General features: G+C 36.1%; 4 protein-coding genes across 6 annotated transcripts; 2 read left to right on the forward strand and 2 right to left on the reverse strand.

The window, feature by feature from the left end:
- Nucleotides 1–1,073: 1,073 nt before the first annotated feature.
- Nucleotides 1,074–4,565, reverse strand: LOC102620075 (hypothetical protein). Its single transcript, XM_006476019.4, has 3 exons — nucleotides 3,840–4,565; nucleotides 2,770–2,850; nucleotides 1,074–1,797 (listed from the first exon to the last, which is right to left on the reverse strand). Exons 1-3 carry the CDS (start codon nucleotides 4,219–4,221, stop codon nucleotides 1,376–1,378), a joined length of 885 nt encoding a protein of 294 aa, XP_006476082.1. The 5' UTR covers nucleotides 4,222–4,565; the 3' UTR covers nucleotides 1,074–1,375.
- Nucleotides 4,566–4,765: 200 nt separating this feature from the next.
- On the forward strand, nucleotides 4,766–8,143 carry LOC102619799 (D-amino-acid transaminase, chloroplastic). The gene is made up of 5 exons (XM_006476018.4): nucleotides 4,766–5,403; nucleotides 5,505–5,551; nucleotides 5,647–5,825; nucleotides 6,387–7,060; nucleotides 7,645–8,143. Exons 1-5 carry the CDS (start codon nucleotides 5,235–5,237, stop codon nucleotides 7,737–7,739), a joined length of 1,164 nt encoding a protein of 387 aa, XP_006476081.1. The 5' UTR covers nucleotides 4,766–5,234; the 3' UTR covers nucleotides 7,740–8,143.
- Nucleotides 8,144–10,296: 2,153 nt separating this feature from the next.
- Nucleotides 10,297–16,995, forward strand: LOC102619497 (TOM1-like protein 9). 2 transcript variants are annotated; one of them, XM_006476017.4, is made up of 10 exons: nucleotides 10,298–10,665; nucleotides 11,265–11,343; nucleotides 12,087–12,185; nucleotides 12,272–12,385; nucleotides 12,753–12,913; nucleotides 13,356–13,437; nucleotides 13,707–13,792; nucleotides 14,492–14,698; nucleotides 15,280–15,767; nucleotides 16,145–16,995. In XM_006476017.4, exons 1-10 carry the CDS (start codon nucleotides 10,565–10,567, stop codon nucleotides 16,756–16,758), a joined length of 2,031 nt encoding a protein of 676 aa, XP_006476080.1. In that variant the 5' UTR covers nucleotides 10,298–10,564; the 3' UTR covers nucleotides 16,759–16,995. The 2 variants fall into 2 exon arrangements, with proteins under 2 accessions (XP_024953062.1, XP_006476080.1); XM_025097294.2 differs by lacking the exon at nucleotides 11,265–11,343 and having other exon boundaries at nucleotides 10,297–10,665.
- Nucleotides 16,996–17,689: 694 nt separating this feature from the next.
- On the reverse strand, nucleotides 17,690–19,197 carry LOC102619003 (hypothetical protein). Of its 2 annotated transcripts, none has more exons than XM_006476015.4 (3): nucleotides 18,895–19,197; nucleotides 18,530–18,651; nucleotides 17,690–17,881 (listed from the first exon to the last, which is right to left on the reverse strand). In XM_006476015.4, exons 1-3 carry the CDS (start codon nucleotides 19,053–19,055, stop codon nucleotides 17,862–17,864), a joined length of 303 nt encoding a protein of 100 aa, XP_006476078.1. In that variant the 5' UTR covers nucleotides 19,056–19,197; the 3' UTR covers nucleotides 17,690–17,861. The 2 variants fall into 2 exon arrangements, with proteins under 2 accessions (XP_006476078.1, XP_006476079.1); XM_006476016.4 differs by having other exon boundaries at nucleotides 18,530–18,648; nucleotides 18,895–19,193.
- Nucleotides 19,198–19,610: the final 413 nt, after the last annotated feature.

The raw sequence follows: 19,610 nt of genomic DNA on the forward strand, positions 1-19,610 counted from the left end.
GGTGTCTCTCGAGCGCAATCAGACTCTTATGAAGATCAACAAAAAGCTCTCCAGACTTTGGCTTCCATGCATCACCAAGGTAAGTCCGCAGTACAGGAGCTTGCTAGCACAAACTGATGGAGCTTTCATATCGACTCTTCTTAGCCTCTCAAAATCCTCCTCCCCCGTCGTCATCCAAACTCTTTCACCATCCGTGCTTCTCAATCTCTCCTTGAATGCTGACCTGAAACAGTCTCTTGCCTCGATAGAAACCGCTTATATATCGTCTCAATTAGCTTCCTCTTTGAATTATTGCAGATTGGCAATGGTAGACAAGAACAAAAAAGGCCAAGTTTGGAGTAGCCCTTCCGGTGAAGGCAATTTCAGCACACACTTGGTCCTGCTGCTGGCCATCATCTGCTTAGTTCATTAGCAGAGCGGGTGCTGTTCCAAGGCAACGCGGTCCAACCAGGCGCAGTCCCAGAGCTAATCCAGTCTCATGGCTAACGTAGAATAGGTTCTGAACATGGTTATGGTTAAGTATGACCGCATGATATGCGGTGTTTTATTAATTAATAACTGATTAAAAAAATTAACTAATTGTCAAATTGGGAAGGCATCTAGCTGACTAGTTTTACATTTTTTTTTCCCCTCTCATGTGGCATCTGCCATTACATGCTAAAAGAAAAGAGATATAGGACTGCCTCAGCCCCCACCGGTGGATTCTAAAATACGAAAATGTCTGGAAGAAGTAAAACTACATTGATCAATTTGACTAGGAGTACTGGATTTTTATTCATCAAATGACACAGGTTGATTGATCAATTTGACTACAATTTTATACGTGGAAACAAACACTCATGTTTTCATAAGCATCCGCAATGACAGTGTTAAGTTTGAGACGATAATATATGTTGATGAACTTGATTATAGTCAAATTCGACTACCAAAGGGTTTGCAAAACACCCCTTGAAAGCACCATTAAAATTTATAATCATGTCGTGCTTTAATGGTGGGTATTTTATTAGTATGTTCTGTAGTATTGTAGCGGTGGGTACGTCTTTAAGAAAATAAAAAGGGAAGACCGAGTAAGATTAAAGAAAACAAAACTCATGCTTCACCATGACCTGAGCCCAGCATGCATAAAAGGAACATATGGTTATATTATTCACAAAAGATTACTCAAGAGGACAAATACAACAGACGGGAATTGAATGGACATCATTCCAAGCTTTGTAATTACAACCCAATGGCGTTGTACAGTATCCTTTGAAGCATCCAAAATTGAGCTCCATCCTCTTCTGATACTTTCGGTCGTTAAAACGTCTTCTGAAGCTTGAGTTGTGGAAAAATTGGATTCTAAGAAGCTGTATACATCTGAACACTTAATCAAAGGTCATACCCGTTGCCTGTTAGAAGCAGTGTGAGTAATTTGTGGCGGTGCTTCCAGATAATCATCAGGTTCATCTTCTTCATCTGAGGACAAGAATGATGACCCCATCCATGTCTTGAAACCTTCACTAACACGCCTTTCCACATCTGGAGTGACTTCCAAGGGATTTGCTTCCAACATTTCCACTCCAAGGTTTCGACCATCAGAGTCGCCATCATCAAAAACTGCAGCTGATTTTCTTCGTAAGAAGAAGGCAGTTCCTGCATACAGAATGACCAGCCCCCAGGATCCAATCTCATAGCACCAAAACAGGGGTACAGAGCAACTGCTACCTAGTGTCAAAAGGCTTGAACCAAGAAACAATGCAAGAAGACCAAAGATGATGGCAAAGACAGCATTCAGAATTGATAGACAACGAACCCCACCTAGATTTTGGCATGACAAAAATGTTAAAGAGGTGCACTCAAAGCAAATAACCAACAAATCATTGCATGACCAGCCTCCACACGCATATCATATAAAGACATTGCAATTTGTATTTAAAAATTAAAAAAGAAAAAAGAAAAATTGAAAACGTTCATTGTCTTGGTTTACCTTTCAATTAATTTAGGCATGTTACCAGATGGTCATGATAATCTAATGAGTTCTTATCTTTTGGAGGGCAAAAACAGTAAGTATCATTCACCCAACTGCTGTAAATTGCTTTCATATTAACTATTATCTCTCTAAACCAGCTGTTGTTAATTAAACAGGGATTTTGCTTAAGACAATCTCATGTTATCTGCATCAACAGTAATCCATCAATCAACCACATAGTTTTTCATCTTAATTCACTATAGCATCTGATTAAAATGATCATAGATATCATTGATCAGTTAATGAGGCCAATGACAAATCATGTTAACTGAGGCCACAAACGTCAACCACAGAACCTAGAGTTCAAAGGACAAAACTACTGATCCAGTTTAAAGATAGCTTCCAAATTCAATTTTGCCACTTTCATTCCACCCCATCTCACTCCAAATCACCACCACCCCCTGACAGAAATAGAAAAAGGATAATAGGAATATAGTTTTTCAGTTTTTCCCCATTTTATTTGTTATTTACCCCCATGGGATCGTTGGAGTAAGTTGAGGTCCCTCCCATTTTTTCTTCAACAGTATCTCATCTAAAACATTTGCACCACTTAGAGACATGCTTTCTAATGTTGTTCAAGCACTGACATTTTATAACCCACCAATTTCATTATATTTAAAAATAATAGATTGCCTCCGTATTGGGAAAAACTAATGTACCCATTAAATTCTGGATGGCTGCAATACAAGTAATCTGAAAACATTTTGCAAGGAAATAATTGAAGACCAATATAAAAGCACAAGTCAAAGAAAAAATGGTACCCCTTTTTGAAGCACAATAATTGTTTTCAACGACATTTAAGCATCCATGCCTTCGTGGAGCAGTATACGCAACAGTAATCCCTGCATCATGGACAAACCATGTGAATTGAGCAGGAAGTATATTAAAAACAAGAAATCAAACTGAGGACCATCTTTAAGATTACAAAAATTATCGGTAAGAAATCAAATCACAAATTACTACATTATAAAAATGCGTATCAAACGAATAAACTTGTTAACGTTCATCTAAAATCAAAGACAAGCAACTTAAAATGAAAATTGAGTCACAGATTCAAAGGACGACCTCAGGATAATGATTATCTTTGGTGAGAATTTCACGACCGAAGCAGGACCAAGATGCAAGCAAAACTCTTTTTTGTTTTTTTTTTTGTTGGGGGGGGGGGGGGGGGGGAATCAACAATTTCAAGACCATACATGAGCTCAATATATGTGTCTGGACCATAAAATGAGTGCAATGCTCGTTTCAAAAGCTTAAAATCACCTAAAGGAACTGCCTATCAAGCCAGCTTCCCGTTTTCCCTTGGTCAGGGAACCTCACTTTCACTATTAAATATTGCTTCATCAAGTACAGTGACCCCCCCCCCCCCCCCCCCCCCAACGATTGTCTTTTGCCTAACTGGTTGCCAAATTTAAGTTTTTCACTAAACTAATGCATAACAATGACCGCTTTTGTTCAAAAGAAAAATCTTCCATTTGAAAATGCTCTAATTAGATCCACTTTAATCGAAGAAAGATAGGGCATTCTAATTAACAATGTATCTTTTGTCCATTTCTTTTGATTTCATACAAAGATATTCCAAGAACGACAACTGCACCAAAGCAAATCTTGAAATTATCTGAAAGGAGTTTGAAACCTGTTGCCAGAGTTACACAAGTCTCTAAGTAATTTTTATTTCTTTCTCCATGCTACCTAGAATAACACTAACCTACCAATAGCAATCAAATTTAGCTACAAAATTGGCCTGAAACAAAAGCCCGCATGCCCACAGCGAAATTTACATAAATAAGTAGAGAATGCATTTCAATTAAAGTTGTCAAGAATCTATTACCTGCCACGAGGTAGACAATAGAGGCCAAGAAAATGATTGTGGAAGGAATAAACACAACCATCCAGTAATAATCAACAGTCTCCTGATCCGTCAAATAAAACGCGCCCGGAAACAGATCCGAATCTCCCCCTTCACCCTTCACATTAATCTGTAAAGGCTGTAGCCTGACGTCGCTGCAAAATGGCCTCCTGCCGTAATCACTAGGAAACACAATCTTCAAGCTCACAATTGTACACACGGCAACCACAATGCAAATTAAGGTCAGTGCCGAAATCAAGAACGGTCTTTGAAGTTTGACCCACGCTTTGTCTTCCTCTCGTATTCTCTCGTACTCGTGCTTCGGCATAAACGCTTGCCGAAGCGCGTCTCCAATGATCGCCATAGTCAATCTATTCGTTATGCGAAACCCTAATCGGAACTCGCTGATTCAAGAAAAGATGGGCCTGATCTTAGAACCATTAAATTGGAGAATGTGACTGATTTTAGGGTTTCCAACAATTGGTCACTACGATTAGGGTTTAGTGAAAGGTCTCGATTTGCCGTAATGAATTGAGATTTGAAATCACTAGGGTCGGGAGATTGGGATGTGGGAAGATAAAGAGAGAAAGAATGAGAGAGAAGTGGTGGACTGTCGTTTTCAATCTTTGCAGTACTTTACACGCATTTCTCTGGGATTTGGCGGGCCTTCCTGTGCAGTGGCGCGTACAATATTACCGTACGGTTCGTAACTTGCCAACCCGCCGGTCTGCTACGTTAGTACTAACTAAGCATAGTAATATTTTATTTTATTTATTAAAAAAAAAAAAACTAGCCGATGGTTATTACTATCAACCAAAATCAAAATTGAATGATTTCAAAGATTAGCATCTAACTAAATTTAAATATTTGAAGGTTATGCAATCATTATGTTTTATTTTATACTCTTAATAAAATTTATCATGATATCAATTCAATTACTTGACACTTAAAATAATATTAAAAAAAATTTCTCAAAATTGTTTTTTAGTTTTACTAAACAAATGCATAATTTCGTTTCGATTGTGAAAAGTCACATTATACCTGACGGCTGACGTCGTTCAGGTGCCCTAACGACCGTACGCGCCGTCGAAGTGCAAGCAACGGACCTCTTGAATCTCGCTGGTTATATATTCACTTGGGAACACCACGCCACGCGCCACCAAAGAGCGTAACCAATGAAATTCTTCAATCGGCGCCGGCTAAATTTTGTACTTTTGCAGCGCTGCAATCAATTGACCCGCGTTGTTTTTTAATTTCGGAATCTTTCGAGTCACTACATTATTATGGATAACACAAAATATACAATTTAACATGACTCGTAGAACGATTGCTTGAATCTTCATCTATCTCAGCGTTCTTCTTTCAGCTCCCGATCCCATGGCTTCTCTCGCAAAAACCATCTCTCAAAACCAACCTGTTCCCACTAAACTCACTCATCATGTCAATAACTTGCCTGTATTTTCTCGAAATCTTTGCTATTCAAGAACTGGGTCGTTCGGAGAAATGAGATTCATTAGAAGTTGTGGCCGAACTGAAGCATTGATTGGTTAGTTACCGTATTTGTCATATTGGCTTGTTTTTTATTAAATGCATTTCTTTTTTATATTGTTCTGGGTTGTTAATCTCTTATTGTGGTAACTGATACAGATTCAAGTGCTCAATTATCTGATGTTCCACTTCTATCTTGCTCAGAGGTTTATTTTCTTTTTGAATAGTCAATTTTGTATGCTTTAATTAGTGCTCTATATGTAAGTGCTTCTGAAGTGCCGCTATATGTATGTTTGTTAAGGCCATTGAAAGAATAAAGTCAACCCAAGCAAACCAGAAAAGCAAGCAGCAATTTTTAGCCATGTACTCGAGCATTTTTGGAGGAATAACAACAGATCCAGCTGCTATGGTGATTCCTATGGACGATCATATGGTCCACAGAGGGCATGGTGTTTTTGATACTGCTGCAATATGTGATGGGTTAGTAAATTTTGCGTCAAAACAAGTATTGCCATTTGATTTTCATTTATTCTATTCTAATTTTGAAACTTTGCCTTCTTCCCTTTAGTTGTAATTTCCACTCGAGTGAAATCATGTTATTAGTTATACAATGGACCAAAAATTATCTTTTACTTTTACTTGAACTTTTGAGCTAACTGTATCTGGAGTTTTTCATGTAACTTTGTTGTAATCATTTGTGAATCTTGCTTCAATCATTTTTTAGCTAGTATAACAACCAATGTGTTCATGTGTTGTTTCTGCAAGTGAACCATATGACATACCCTCATTTTAGTTGCACCAGAATGTCTCTCTATAATGTTCACATGTTCTTGTTCAAAATGTTCCATCTTCACAATGCCTAATTCAAAGTTTTGATCAAGTTCATGTAAAGAAAAGCATGTGTTAGTTTTGATCATCGATTTTCTAGAAATGATGAACAACTGTCATTCCAATTCAATATGTGTATTGTTGTTCTTTATTCTTAGGCTACCTATAATCATGCTACTATCTTATCTCTATAATGATAATTCCGCTTTTCAGATACCTCTATGAATTAGACCAACACCTTGATCGTATTATAAGGTCAGCATCCATGGCCAAAATTCAACTTCCTTTTGATCGCAAAAGTTTAAGGAGAATACTCATACAGACTGTGAGTGCTTCCAACTGTAGAAAAGGGTCATTGAGATACTGGCTTTCAGCTGGAGTGGGTGATTTCCAATTATCTCCAGTTGGCTGCCATCAATCAACATTCTATGTGATTGTAATTCAAGATGACTCACCATTTGTTTCAAAAGGTGTTAAAGTAATAACTTCATCTATCCCAATAAAACCTCCACAATTTGGCACAGTGAAGAGTGTAAATTACCTTCCGAATGTGCTTTCAAAAATGGAAGCTGAAGAAACTGGAGCATTTGCTGCCATTTGGCTAGATGGTGAAGGGTTCATTGCTGAGGGGCCCAACATGAATGTTGCATTTGTTACAAAGGAAAGGTTGCTTCTGATGCCTCAATTTGATAAAATCTTAAGTGGGTGTACAGCCAAGAGAGTTTTGACTCTTGCCAAGGCACTGGTAAGGGAGGGTAAGCTCCATGGAATTAAGGTAGGAAATGTCACTGTGGAGGAAGGTAAGAAAGCAGAGGAGATGATGCTTCTTGGTAGCGGAGTTCTTGTTCGCCCTGTAGTGCAATGGGATGAACAAGTCATTGGCAATGGTAAGAACTCTTTTGTTGTATGCTATGCCTTAAAAACTACAATTTGTTTCCAAAATTTGCATGAAATTTTCCCCCCTCGGTTGTTTTCATATCAGTGTAGAACCAGGTTGCAGTAGAAAGCACGTGATGTTTACCTAAGAAAAACCTCCTGTTTGAGAATATCAAGCTGACTAATAGATTGACTGACTGGTCATTTAATCTGATGTTGCTTTGAAGGATGCACTCATTTTCATTTTGGCCACATGTTTCTTTCAATCCGCTTGCTTTCAAAATTTTCTACCAAAGTGGATCTTTTTTCCTTTCAAGATGAGCCAGTACAAATCTTCACTAAGAAATTACATGGGATACCATCTCTTAGGGTTAAAGCTCATTATGTTTTGATGAAATCATTGCTTCAAATTACTTTTCATCACACCAACTACATCTTAAAGGATTTACAGTTCTTGGGCTTAGGGATTTTTTATTTTTGTCTTTACGGACTTCATGTCCCTCCTCTATGTACATGTCCCAATCTATTATACTTATACGATGTAGATTTTAATTAGTTCAAGTATTTACAAATTTTACAATGATGTTCTTTGTAGGCAAAGAAGGTCCCATAGCTCAGGCTCTGTTGGATCTCATATTGGAGGACATGCAATCTGGCCCCCCTACAGTCAGAGTAGCTGTTCCTTACTAAGAAAAAGCATCACCACATTTCTCGGTGCTGCAAGGTTGGATGTCAATCTTCAAAGCTCAAAAAACCAAAGCTGCTCTTCTAAAAGTGCTTTACATGCCTAGGCAGATAGACTGACATGCAAATGCTATTGCAATTCACCTGAATTTGTTCATACAAATAAGCAATCTGATACCCGGTGTCAAAAATGTCCAAAATGTAAATTGAACCATTTTACATGTGATGTGTAGTCTCTCTGTTGGTGTTTACACGGATAAAGCATTCTAGTGAAACATATGAATTATAAGGACAACACATGATCTTTGATAATTTTGAGCCATGTATAGGTTAACTAGTATAGTGCAAAATCTGTACTGTGTTGCTTGTTTATTATGAAAATCAGTATAGAAAATTAAATTTCTTGCCTTTGTTTGTTGTACTTTTTTGGTGTGTTTTTACAACCAAACGGAAGAACCTGTGCACGATTTGTTGCCTGGAAGGCAATTGAGAGTGCGTTTGGGATTGAGGTTGGGCCGTTGTAATTTTTCACTAAAGTGTTTGATAAATACTAGTTTCTATAGGTTGGAAGTTATGTTTATATGAATTTTAACAAAAAATCTATTATATCTTTAATAATTTTGTCAAAATTATTATTTAAAATTTATATTTATTATTTTTTATTTCATAATTACAAATTTTTTTCCAAGTAGCTGTAACTAGAATATCTTAATCCCAAATAAGAGCTAAAGCACATAATAAGAAGGGAAAAGATTGCCAAAACTGATTTTCATTTTTTAGCTTTGCTTCTGTGTGTTTGCCCCTGGTCTTGCAAAGGAGCTTGGTCGCTGTAGCTCTTTTGTTTATTGCTTGCCGTGGAACACGTTCATTCTTCCAGCGAATCATGCTCAGCCTACCATCGGACGCTGCATAAAAAATATAAATGGACGCTCCAATTGGAAACCACAATGGACAGTCAATAATACAACAAATTAGCCACTGATCCCAGATGCGACTGCCAAAGTAAAGATGCCCACCAATCAGCTGAATTGTTGGAACCCTTTTGTATGGATCTCAATCACTACACCGCTAACATTATTATATCATATTTTAATGGAAATTAGAGACCTCAATGTATTTTAAAAAAATGACAAAATTTGTCATTTTTCTTTTCATGGAAATTATGTCTAAGAAAGCCAACGAGACATCTCATACATGGACAAGGCTAAAAAAATATGTGGGAATAGTTGTTACCTAGGCCACTTGCCTTTGCAAAAAGTGACGGGGTATTTGTTTTCTTCTCGCCATTACCAATGCTGTAAAGATATTCCCAAGCCCCATTTAAAAAAAAAAAACAAGGCAAGTACTCGATTCACTGGCTAGATTGGATTTCATGAAACGTCCTCTGTCCATAGAATAAAAAGCATTGCACTTGAAATTGTTGTCAGTCACTTCTTGCCTGTCTGGTCTGCTTTCAGATTCTCCCGTATTTGTGATATCACTGAAAAAAGAAAAAAAAAAATTGCAAACTAAAAAGTGTTGAGTTCAGACTTGAGACATTGCCTTTTCTTAAATACTCATTTGTTAAATTATTTTCTTTAATTTTTTATTACCAAATTTTTAATTCTGTGGATTATATGAATATGTTAGGCATCAATACTATCTCGAGGTAATCACAAGGTGTTATCATAATATAGGAATTTCATCGAACATCACGGCATTAGACATGACTCATGAGATGAACTAATTAAAGCAAATGTTATTTTATGTGAGATAATAAATAGATGATAATTTTTTAAATCACAATATAAAATCAAAATTTTATCGTCTAGATAGTTCTACGTAGTTAGAAAATCTGGGTGTTAACTCTTATACGACAAGTGTAGGAAGGGGAATGGTTAACATTTAAATTAATACTAACATGAAATATGACATGACAATAATATTATTAGAAAATCTCACAGGTTAAATGATTATTTATTTATCATTTCACTATCACATAGTTAATCAGATAAGAATTACACATATTTCACATAAGTTAGAATATAAATTTATAAATTGTAATATTAGCATTACTTTTTTAAATTATTATCATTGCTTTTAGTTGAATTGGATTGTCATAACATATTTATATAATGGAAAAACAACTCTTTTTTTTTTTGACTTGGAAATGGAAAAACAACTTTAAATTGCAACATCAAATTGTATTTTCTGCTTTAATAATGATGTAAGCCATGCAACCGGCCGTTAACATTGTTTGGTTTCAAGTCGGTGAGCAAAATCTTGGTCTCTCAAAATTCACAACACGGCACCGTTTTCTGTAACTTCTAGTCTTTTACTGTCTTCGTCTCAAAATTGACGCTCACAGAACACCGTAAAAGATAAAATTATAACTAAGCCAACGGTATCGAGAGAAGTACGCCTCAGTACGGCACCGTTCTGTGAGACGTGGCATCTCCTCGTTGGTCTTTCATAATCAATCTCACCTTACGAATAATCTAATTGTGAAGTAAAACAAACTAATTAAAGTCATCAACAAACAGTTAATTAGAATCCATATCATTATTTGATTTATTTTAAATACAATTCAAATAAAAAAATTTAAAAACAAAAAGAGATTGAAAGGGAGAGAGAGTGGGAGTTTTAGAGAGAGAAAGTGGGAGAAAAAGAGAGATAATATCAATACTGTTCGATTTAATTGATCGAGAAAGAGATAAATCTTTTCGTTACCGGAATATCCGGTGGCATAACGGTAATTAGTTGCGATCTCGGAGCCGGAATCGGAGTGATCTTCTTGGAGAGGTGTTTGATTTGATTCGTTTGTTTGGTTGGGAGAGAGTGAGAGAGCAGAGATGGTGAATTCAATGGTGGATAGAGCCACGAGCGACATGTTGATCGGCCCTGATTGGGCCATGAACATCGAGATCTGTGACATGCTCAATCACGACCCTGGGTACGTCGTCGTTTTAGCTTCTTCTAGTCGTGTTGCATCGCAAATTTACATAATAATAGTATTATTATTTATTTTTGTACATTTGCTGCTTTTGATGGATTTGGTGAATTTAATTGCACAATTTGTATTTTCTTTTTGATAATTGGACAAGTCTGCAGCGCGCTATTGTGAATTATTACTATTGTTTAGCAGAAAATGAAAGTCGAAAATTAGGAAATAAGTGCAATAGAGAATCCTTTGTTCACTGTTTGATAATTTTTTATTCAATTTAAAATCTGTGAGACTTTTGGCGTTTGTAAGTTTGATTGATAAGTAATCAGTTGAATATTATGAATTTGAGGAATTATCAGGAGATTGAATGGTAGTGAACTAATAAGGATTATGGGCTCGATTGTAACTCATTGTGCTTATTGAAAGTTTTGCGGATGGATTGTTGATATTGAAGTTTTGATGATTATAAGTTTTTGCTTCATTGTGAATATTTGGGTATTGGAAGTCCGTACTTACACTTCCTTAATATGTTTTGCTTTTGCGGATGAATACTGATCTATTTTTTGAAACCTAAACTTGGTGTCCGTGTTTTTATTATGGTTTATCAGGCAAGCAAAGGATGTTGTTAAAGGTATTAAAAAGCGTATTGGAAGTAGGAATTCAAAAGTTCAACTTCTTGCTTTAACAGTAAGCACTCTGGGACTGGCTGATGCTTATATTGGTTTTTTTTTTCCCCTTCCTTGTAGGGTTCACTGTTGATTTTAAGGTCAAATTTTAAATTTTTCCTTTTCCTCCATGGACATTGCAATAGATCATTTATTTTCTTTTATTTAAAGGCTACAGTTTCCTTTTTCTTTTTCTTTTTTTCTTTCCTTTTGGGCCATGGGCATCCAGTCATCAACTACTTGTTAATTGATGGAAGTTGACTTGTATGGATGTAGTAACTACCAAGCAATGGTTATCGTTGTTTGTTCTGAGATTATTTCATCAGTTTCATCTTATTATTAGCCTGTTGTTTGCTTACTGGACTTTGAGTGTTGTGTTGGCTCAATGAGTAGAAATTCTTTTAGGTTAGGATCAGATCAATATTTGAAGTTCAGAGCGTCATGAGATGTTTAATATGTTTGAAAGACACAGATTGCCGATAGTAACATTTTAAGATTAAATTTGCTTAGTTTTAAATGATTTGTGCCACGGTTTGATGGGAGCACAAGGCAGGCTTTTTTTCAAATCTGATGATTCTGTTGTGTCTTATTCAAAATATACTTCATGGAAGGATTTATTAAATCTGCTGAACCATATTTGAAATCTAATGTTTCCCTTCAGCTACAGAATGACAAATGAAAATTGTATCTACATTTCATTATGAACAACTTTGTTGCACAGACAACTAAATTTACTTAAATTTTGGTCTGGTGGCTGCATTTTAGCTGTTGGAGACAATTATAAAGAATTGTGGGGATATTGTCCATATGCATGTTGCAGAGAAAAATGTTCTTCATGAGATGGTGAAAATAGCCAGGAAAAAGGTGAGAATGTTTGTAGAGCATTCTTTTTGTCTATCTATATTGTACGGATGAAACTTGTTCATAGTATTTTTTATGCTCAATTGTAGCCCGACACTCACGTCAAAGAGAAGATATTAATTCTAATAGATACTTGGCAAGAAGCTTTCGGAGGACCTAGGGCAAGATATCCACAGTACTATGCGGCATACCAAGAGTTATTGGTATGTATATTGAGGAAGTTAGTTGTTTTTTATTTTTAGTTTTCTTATCTATAAGAGAAAAATTATATTCGACGAGGCATGCTGACACTCTGGGAGTTCATTTCTTCTGGCACAATCAAGATAGCATGACTTTGCCCTTTATTTATGACACACTGGTTCTTTTCTTTTAAGTGGTGCTGATGACTATCTCTATATCTGGCCTTGCTAATGGCCTTTGACCTAATGGCATCTCCCTCACCAAAGTGTGGAGGATGAGGTTGTGGTCTGATGCGTGTTAATTGCCAAGCTAAATCAATAGAGAGGAGCTATATATGACCCTTTTCCTTTTCTTTTGTGCTCTCTGAACTAAGTCACTTGTTTCTTTCAGCGCGCCGGGGCAGTGTTCCCTCAGAGGTCTGAGAGGTCTGCGCCTGTTTTCACACCACCTCAAACACATCCCTTGACTTCTTATCCTCAAAATTTTCGAAATCCTGAGCATCAGCAAGAGGCAGCTGAAGCTTCTGCAGAGTCTGAGTTCCCAACCTTGAGGTATTTCTGTGGCCCCTTTTTCTTGTTTTTATCTGGAGCTTACATGTCTATATATCCTCTGCAATTAAATTTTATTTTCCAGTTTCTTGCGATTATATACTATCTTTTCATAGACCCTCTTTCTCGTCTTTGAGTGGAATGTATGCTACCGTTACATGTCATTTTCAGTACAGCACATTCTATCATGGTATAACATCTTGTAGGTGACATGACGGAATGGATGTGATATCTTTTCTATCTGATTGCTTTGCTGTAGTTCATCCTCTGCTGATGGCTTGTATATACTACAGATTATTGTAGTTGTGAAAACTAGAACAAGTATATCTATGTGTTTTGTTTTAATGTTGATGGTTTACGTTCTTCTGCTAACTTTTCCTACTCGTTTCTATGCTTTAGTTGGGGATGAAGCATTTCTTATTTTGATAAGAGTTTGTTTTTCTAGCTTGACAGAAATTCAGAATGCACGTGGTATTATGGATGTCCTTGCAGAAATGCTGAATGCATTAGATCCAAACAACAAAGAGGTACAATTTAATATGTTGCCAACTGAATTGCACTGTGCTACTAAATCTCTGTTTGGGTTGGGTTGGGTTGTTAATTGGTGGATAATGCTCAAACATAATAACCTGGGATTTGTTCTTTCATATCTACATACAAGTTTTAAACTGCTTATAATCACTATGCCTACTGGTAAAACTTCTACCCTCTTTCAATTATTTACTCCACCATATTTTTTACATCAAGTTTTACTTTTGAGAGTTGTATGCTGTAAGACCTTTGTTGCAACTTTCAGGGCCTTAGGCAGGAGGTTATTGTTGATTTGGTTGATCAGTGCCGGACATACAAGCAAAGAGTAGTGCACCTTGTTAATTCAACTGCGTAAGTCATTCTTTTCCTTGCTTTGGTTGTATTACGGTGGATCTCATTTTCTCTCTTTGTGCTATTATTTGCTTTAGTGTTATGGTGCCATTGTCCTTGAGGATAACATTCTCCCTTCATGCTATTTTATTTGCTTTAGTATGGTGATACTACTGCCCTGGAGTATCAGGATCATGTAGGCATTACAGTTGGATTGGCTGCCAACATAGGCATCTTCCTTGGAAGATATGCTTTTCAAGAAAGCTTAATAAATTAAAATCTTCAGCAATTCTCTCAGACAAAAATCGAAACGTATTGACTTTTGAAATCAGTGGATGATGTTTTTGCTCTTACGGATGTTTGGATTGATCCTAGACAGTTTCTATAGGTTTATTGAGGTTTTATTTGGATCTCTCTCTGTATGGGCATGGCACTCACAGTCTTTGTTTGGTTTCACTATGTTTACTCAGAATATTTATCCAATCTCCTTTTATGATATTGGTGTTAATTATTTCTGTTGCTGTAGTTAGTTACATATAATGTTTGAAGAGATTAGATCAGTTATAGGGAAACTTTGCTGGTTGATTTCTACGGCTCTGAAATTCTATCTTGAGGGGAAACATTTGGTAGATGTTTCTTCATTCAACTTATCTGTGTAGTAATTATTATCTATTTCTTTGGGTCAAAACTAAAAAAAAAGAAAAAATCTACCTCTTGCAGGGATGAGTCACTGCTATGTCAAGGTTTACAATTGAATGACGACTTGCAGCGTCTACTAGCCAAGCATGAATCCTTTGCTTCAGGAAAATCTGCTCAAACTGCTCAAACTGATAAGCCCAAGACTGAATCTAAATCTAGCGAGGCACTTGTAGATGTTGATGGTCCTCTGGTTGATACTGGAGATGCTACTAAGCAGCCAGATGGGAGGTAATTAGATTGATTTTAATACACTATATATTTACTAAATTTATTGATATTTTCTGTTGCTACTGGTGTTCATTTACTGAAAATTATTATCCACGTTTACCTCCAACATTTGACCATTTTGTATTATTACATTAAAAATTTGGGGTTGTGCCTCTCCTGTTTTAGGGTTAATAATTTCTTGGTATCTTATTGATATTCTATTGGAAAAATGTTTCAATTGGATTTCTGTACTTTTGGCTCAAGTCAGTATGTTATTACACTTTTTAAAACTTGATTATATAAGGATTTCCAAGTTCATTCCAGTCATCTCTGAAATTTTTCTAAAGTTCCACCGTTAAAATTACGGAAAAGAAATCTCACATTTTATGATTCTGTAAGTTAAACATTTTGGAGTACTTGAGGTAGCATTGGGTCATTTTCAGAATGTTTAATGATGTCCTTGAATTTTAGTTTAGAGTCCAAATTTGTTTGATTGTCCATGGCTAAAGATTAAAGCTAAAGTTCAAGTTTTTAATAAAATTTAAAACCTTCATTAGACAGCAGCTTGTTTTTGAGCTTTAAGAAGCAGGATGCTTTTGCAGGACGACCTCAAATGGTGGTGCTGGGGCTCAACCTCTGAATCAGTTACTTCTTCCTGCACCTGCTGCAGCTAATGGTTCATCTCCTCCAGCGGCAGTCAATCCTAAAATAGACCTGCTGAGTGGTGATGACTATAGCTCACCAAAGGAAGATACTTCACTGGCTCTGGTTCCTGTGGGAGTACCACAACCGAACACTCCTGTATCTTCTCAGCAGAATGCCCTTGTTCTCTTTGATATGTTTTCTGATGCCACAAATGCTCCAAATTCAATCAACACACAACCTGCTAATATGGCTGGCCAACCAAATTCTTTGGCTCCACAATTCCATCAGCAGCAGAATTTTCAAACTCCAGAAGCTGGACTTTACCAAAATGGAACTGCCCCGAACATGGGATCACCTCGGTATGAGCAGTCAATATATGCACAAGGCTCTGGTCCTGCCTGGAATGGTCAGCTTGCCCTGCCACAACCAACCTCACCAGCCTATGGTGCGCTTCCACTTCTTAGGAGGCATTTTTGTACATAGAAATTTTGCAGTTGGCACAGGTTCTTTGAGTTGAATATAATAGATATAGATATAATCATGGTATACTTGATAACTCTGACCTTTTTTCATTCACGGAGATGATGGGGAACTATTTTCTCAATCAAACTGACGTAAAGCGAATCACCTTCTTTTTCAACATGTATTCATTCAGGAAATAGTGACCAGTTTAGCATCAGTTTCTTATTTGTTTTCTTTTCCCTGCTCTGGTAATGTTGTAACCAAGTTGAAGTAGAGAGCTTACATTCAGGACCTTTAAACTTATTACTAGTGATTTTTTCTTTTTTTTCCATGAAGCTTACTGTGTGATATGGTGAAAAGGTATGCAAAGCGGTGGGTCACTACCTCCGCCTCCTTGGGAAGCCCAAGCAGCAGACTCTAGCCCTGTAGCTGGTGCTCAATATCCTCAACAAATGCAAGTTACTCAGGTTTCTGTCACACATATGCAGCCGGTGCAGAGTGGTGCATATCCTCAAGTGCCTCAATCTGTTAATGGACAGGTAGTTGGTATGTATATTCAGCCTATCACAAGCAATCATTTGTCACCGATGAATAATCAGCTGGGTCAGAGCAATCAGTTGGTAGGCATGCATCCTCAGCAAATTCAGGGAGGGCAGTATGTAGGCATGCTTCCACATCACATGCAAGCTGGCCAAATGGCCCTGTATCATCAGCAAATGTATGCCAACCAAATGGCAGGATATGGCTATGGTCAGCAACCAAGGCCTCAGTATATCGAGCAGCAAATGTATGGGCTATCTCTTAGGGATGATAGCGGCTTGAGAAATTCTTCATATCAGGTTTCCACTTCCTCTTATGGTACACCAATGAAGGCTTCGAAACCAGAGGATAAGCTGTTTGGAGACCTTGTTGACTTGGCGAAAATAAAGCCGACAAAATCCACATCCACTCCCGGGAGAGCTGGTAGCATGTGAAACCTGGACTGGTTTAGAATTTTTTTTTTTAAGTTTATTTTTCTTTGCTAACTCCCTACCGTCTTTTAAATTCTTTCTTTCTTCGTAATATTCAATATATATATATTCTTCTATTTTGGTCATTTTGGCTCCATATTTGTGTTGCTTGCCTTGGCATTGGATTCTCTTGTACATTGCTAGTAGAGAAAATGGAAAAGATTGACAATCTACTTGGAAGCCGTATTCAGTGTTCCTCTATGGAGAATTGATTTTTCATAATTCATAAATACGGTGACTGGTTTATTTTCAATATTTTAGCCCCCAATTTGGACACTTTACTGCTGCCATTTAGTTTGAAGTACTCATCTGTGTAGTTCTGCTATTTGTCGTTGGCTTATATCTGTAATAAGGTTGGTTGTGGAATTCTTATGCTAATTTTGAAGAGTAGTTGGTTCTGTCAGTTGTTTGGCCAATACTTCTACATGATCTTGCCTTGTGCTAGCTTTTGTAAGGAGGACACCATGGGATAATGTACTCAGTTCCGGGGAAAGATTCTCTACTGCCGACAGTCGGCATCTGTATTGTTTGTAAACTATACCGTATTGTTCTTTTGCATAAAACTATGGTTCGGTTTATCGTTTGACCATCCATGTTGAATCAAGTTAGTATATTTGATCAGTTTTCAGTCTTTAACTGGCAATAGAATTGTAGCTTATTCTTTATCATAGTAAAATAAGGTAACCTTCTTACGTAAATTTGATTGTTCTTCAACTGAGGCTATTGCATTCATAGGTTGAGCTTACCGTTACGATACATCATTGGAATCATTCACAATTGCTTATCTATTATTAGTATGGTACTTTCAAGTTCATTCAAACAAGCTACGCGGCTAACAGATTGAAAGTATACCTAAGAAGGATCTTCCTCCAAAAATGTTCCACTGGAATACCTCTCAACTAGAAAACTGATTTAGCTCAATCTGAAAAGTTAAATCCGTAGTTATTACGGAATAAATCCGTGACAAGGGACAAAGCAAAGGTAACACCTTAACAAACCTATCCTTTTATCAAATTTAAGCGGAAAAACAAGATTAAAATTCTGCTGAAGGCAACAAAGCATGTCTGTCATAAAGGCATCGAGATTCCTGCAACATAAGCCAAGATGAAAAATACAAATAAGAATGCTGATGATGACGATAATTAAAAAATTTCAAAATATCAGATTATCACCGCACCATATCAACCATCTCAATAAAAGGAAAGATGGAAGTGTCAATTGGTTCTGTTGTCATGTTGTGTATGTATTAGATATCAGACAATTTTCTTACAAGTCACCAGACTAAGTGCCTATTTGGTATACCTTATATAATAGTCATAAATACTTATTTAATTTCATAAGTTCTTATCATAATTTATTTATTTTTTATTAAAACTTTTGAAACTTAAATAAATTATTTTGCTTCTATTAATAAATGCTCAAAATTTAAATTTTTAGGAGTAGAAATTAATTTTTTTAAAATATTAAAATATCTAAAATATCTTCTATTTATTTAACAATCTTATTTTATTTTTTTATAATATAACTCTAAAAAATTACCTATTAAAATATTTTATAAATTTTTAATAAAAGCATTCGTCAACAACCAAACAACTAGACATTTTCTAATAAAAGCTCTATTTAAAAAAATTTACTAATAAAACCTTTACTCAAATAAACAAAATGCCTACACAGATCAAACAAATGCACATGCGTGTTTTTGCGTATGAGAGATGATCGAGTGTGAGAGAGAGACCTTGAGGTACCAAACCCCAGCTCTGAGAATCAGTGGAAATTAGTGATTGCAAGCGAGCGGAAGCAATTGCACTATGTGATGGCAACATCGATATCAAGCAGCTCAATTCCACTGGTAATCTACTGCCAAAACATTGAATCAAAGGGAAACAAAAATCGCAAATCAAACTTCAGTAAATGTTGCATTTGCTGAATGAAACAACTAAAACATCAGAACAGAACAGAAATCTTTGAAGTAACTCAACTTACCAAACAGAACGTGTACAAACAAAAAAAAAATCATTTTTTCCCTTGAATTTTCTCAGAAACCAAAAATGGGTCATTTAGGATCTCGAAAAAGATATTATATTTGATCAAAGATCTGACCTTGAAACGCGCTTGACGGAGGAGGAGGAGACCTGAGGCAGGGAGCTGGATTTCAATGGAGAAATAGTGGGTATCGTTGATTTGTTGGCTCTAAGCTTGAGAGAGAGACAAGGCAAGCGAGTTGATGATGATAATCTTGAGAGAATCGATGAACCGGCCATTGTTGAAGAGAACTCTTATCCGGGTTTTGAACGATCACTAGGGTTTTTATTACGTTGTATAATTTATCAGAACAAAGCGGAAGACATCGTAAGTTGCGCGTGGTGTGCAAACTTAGGGAGGACAATACATGGGTCGGATGAATCTAGTCCAAAATTGGGTTGGGCAAAAATTAATTGAATTTAATTAAATAAAGTTGTTTAACTTAAATTAATTCAACACTTTGAGTTGATTGGTTAGATAAAAATTAAAAAATTTTAAATTTTAAATGTCTACAAAAAAAGATTAAAAAATTATTTAAAAATTAAATGTATGAAAAAAATTAAAAAAATTCAAATAAGAATAAGATAAATTAATTATTTATTTATGACTTTAATTGTTGTCTATTGTACCTAATAATCTATTACTAAACAAAACAAAACAAAAATTAAAACTTTTGTATAAAAATTATATGACATAATAGTGGAAGTTCAAGTTTGATTTCTGAATTTTGAATTAAGAAAATTCAATCAATGTCAAATTTAATTAAGCGAAATTGAAAAGAATATCATTTATAA

Source organism: Citrus sinensis, chromosome 1, assembly GCF_022201045.2.
Source record: "Citrus sinensis cultivar Valencia sweet orange chromosome 1, DVS_A1.0, whole genome shotgun sequence".
NCBI lineage: Eukaryota > Viridiplantae > Streptophyta > Magnoliopsida > Sapindales > Rutaceae > Citrus > Citrus sinensis.

What these genes read in the sequence shown, in the direction of transcription:
- LOC102620075 (XM_006476019.4), bottom strand. Translation starts at nt 4,221, where the DNA reads ATGGCGATCATTGGAGACGCGCTTCGGCAAGCGTTTATGCCGAAGCAC. An exon ending in TATTGTCTACCTCGTGGCAG is followed by an intron (nt 2,851 to 3,839) that starts GTAATAGATTCT and finishes TCCATGATGCAG; the next exon opens with GGATTACTGTTGCGTATACT. An exon ending in TTATTGTGCTTCAAAAAGGG is followed by an intron (nt 1,798 to 2,769) that starts GTACCATTTTTT and finishes GCCAAAATCTAG; the next exon opens with GTGGGGTTCGTTGTCTATCA.
- LOC102619799 (XM_006476018.4), top strand. Translation starts at nt 5,235, where the DNA reads ATGGCTTCTCTCGCAAAAACCATCTCTCAAAACCAACCTGTTCCCACT. An exon ending in CCGAACTGAAGCATTGATTG is followed by an intron (nt 5,404 to 5,504) that starts GTTAGTTACCGT and finishes TAACTGATACAG; the next exon opens with ATTCAAGTGCTCAATTATCT. An exon ending in CACTTCTATCTTGCTCAGAG is followed by an intron (nt 5,552 to 5,646) that starts GTTTATTTTCTT and finishes ATGTTTGTTAAG; the next exon opens with GCCATTGAAAGAATAAAGTC.
- LOC102619497 (XM_006476017.4), top strand. Translation starts at nt 10,565, where the DNA reads ATGGTGAATTCAATGGTGGATAGAGCCACGAGCGACATGTTGATCGGC. An exon ending in TGAAAATAGCCAGGAAAAAG is followed by an intron (nt 12,186 to 12,271) that starts GTGAGAATGTTT and finishes GCTCAATTGTAG; the next exon opens with CCCGACACTCACGTCAAAGA. An exon ending in CGGCATACCAAGAGTTATTG is followed by an intron (nt 12,386 to 12,752) that starts GTATGTATATTG and finishes TGTTTCTTTCAG; the next exon opens with CGCGCCGGGGCAGTGTTCCC.
- LOC102619003 (XM_006476015.4), bottom strand. Translation starts at nt 19,055, where the DNA reads ATGGCCGGTTCATCGATTCTCTCAAGATTATCATCATCAACTCGCTTG. An exon ending in TCCGTCAAGCGCGTTTCAAG is followed by an intron (nt 18,652 to 18,894) that starts GTCAGATCTTTG and finishes ATGTTTTGGCAG; the next exon opens with TAGATTACCAGTGGAATTGA. An exon ending in CTGGGGTTTGGTACCTCAAG is followed by an intron (nt 17,882 to 18,529) that starts GTCTCTCTCTCA and finishes CTTATGTTGCAG; the next exon opens with GAATCTCGATGCCTTTATGA.